Source organism: Lolium rigidum, chromosome 3, assembly GCF_022539505.1.
Source record: "Lolium rigidum isolate FL_2022 chromosome 3, APGP_CSIRO_Lrig_0.1, whole genome shotgun sequence".
NCBI classification, from domain to species: domain Eukaryota; kingdom Viridiplantae; phylum Streptophyta; class Magnoliopsida; order Poales; family Poaceae; genus Lolium; species Lolium rigidum.
Window position 1 is genome coordinate 244,953,701 of NC_061510.1, and position 1,049 is coordinate 244,954,749.

Consider the following 1,049-nt stretch of genomic DNA (forward strand, 5'->3'; position numbering starts at 1 on the left):
ACGAGCAACTCCACTAGTTAGTACTACTACTGTATCTTTTTTCTATTTGCGGGGTACTAGCTATACTTTATCTAGAATTACACCCAAATGCATCCCGTTAATTAGTGCGCGATTTTACTGAGTTTGATTGAAGGCCGGCCAACTAATACCAGAGAAAACAGTTCTTGAGATTATATACTCAGTAAACAAGACTATTCATTTTATTCGAATCAGCGCGCGGTAGCTAGCATCAATGATTATTTCCGGCCTCTGAAGCAAAACGGAGCAACGCGACGCCGAGCTTTGCGAGCTTGTACGCGTCGTCGTCCTCCCTCGTCAGCGGCGACGCCACGCTGCCCTTCCCGAACCCGTCCTCGCACTTCTTGGCCGCGTCCGCCGCCTTCTCCAGGATCGCCGTCGCCTCGTCCAACTTCCCGGCCTTGATCGCGGTGCTGGAGGCAGACCCGTCTTCGACTATGCCACCGTACAACGACCAGCACGACTGGAGGCACCAGCCCACGGCGGCGTCGTTCTCCGGCTTAAGCTTCACGTCACCGCCGCCTCCGCCGCCGCCCCGGAGCAGGCGGCTGATCTTGTCCCTCGTGCTGGTGGCGTTGTTTGCGAGGAGGCCCACGGCGAGACCGCCGAGGTGCTGGTAGTTGAGGGAGTGGACGGAGCCGGCAACGGAGCCAAGGGCCTCTTCGCAGAACTGGACGTCGAAGTACGTGCTCCCGCCTCCGACGGTCTTGCACGCGGCCAGTATAATCTGGGCTGACGGCGAAAGCGCAGGCGCAATGGGGAAGAGCAGCAGGAGGACAGCCACCACGCTCATCACGCTGGTAGAGGAGGTTGAGGGAGCCATTTTTTTGTCTCTTCGATGATGGATTCAATCTCCTCTCGTCCGTATGTGTGTGGAATATTTATGGCAGATAAAACGTATCATGTGCTGGCGGATTTATTACGTATGTGTTTATTTAGTTCCAAATTTGATTGCATGTATCAAAGCATTGCTCTAAATGCTGATACTGAATAAAGGAGTGCCTCCGGATTTTCCTTAAAACTTTCACGTT

The 1,049-nt window shown here is 53.8% G+C and overlaps 1 protein-coding gene across 1 annotated transcript; it reads right to left on the bottom strand.

Moving 5' to 3' along the window:
• Window positions 1–229: 229 nt before the first annotated feature.
• Window positions 230–811, bottom strand: LOC124696300. Its single transcript, XM_047229037.1, has one exon. It carries the CDS (start codon window positions 809–811, stop codon window positions 230–232), a length of 582 nt encoding a protein of 193 aa, XP_047084993.1.
• Between the last annotated feature and the right edge of the window lie 238 nt (window positions 812–1,049).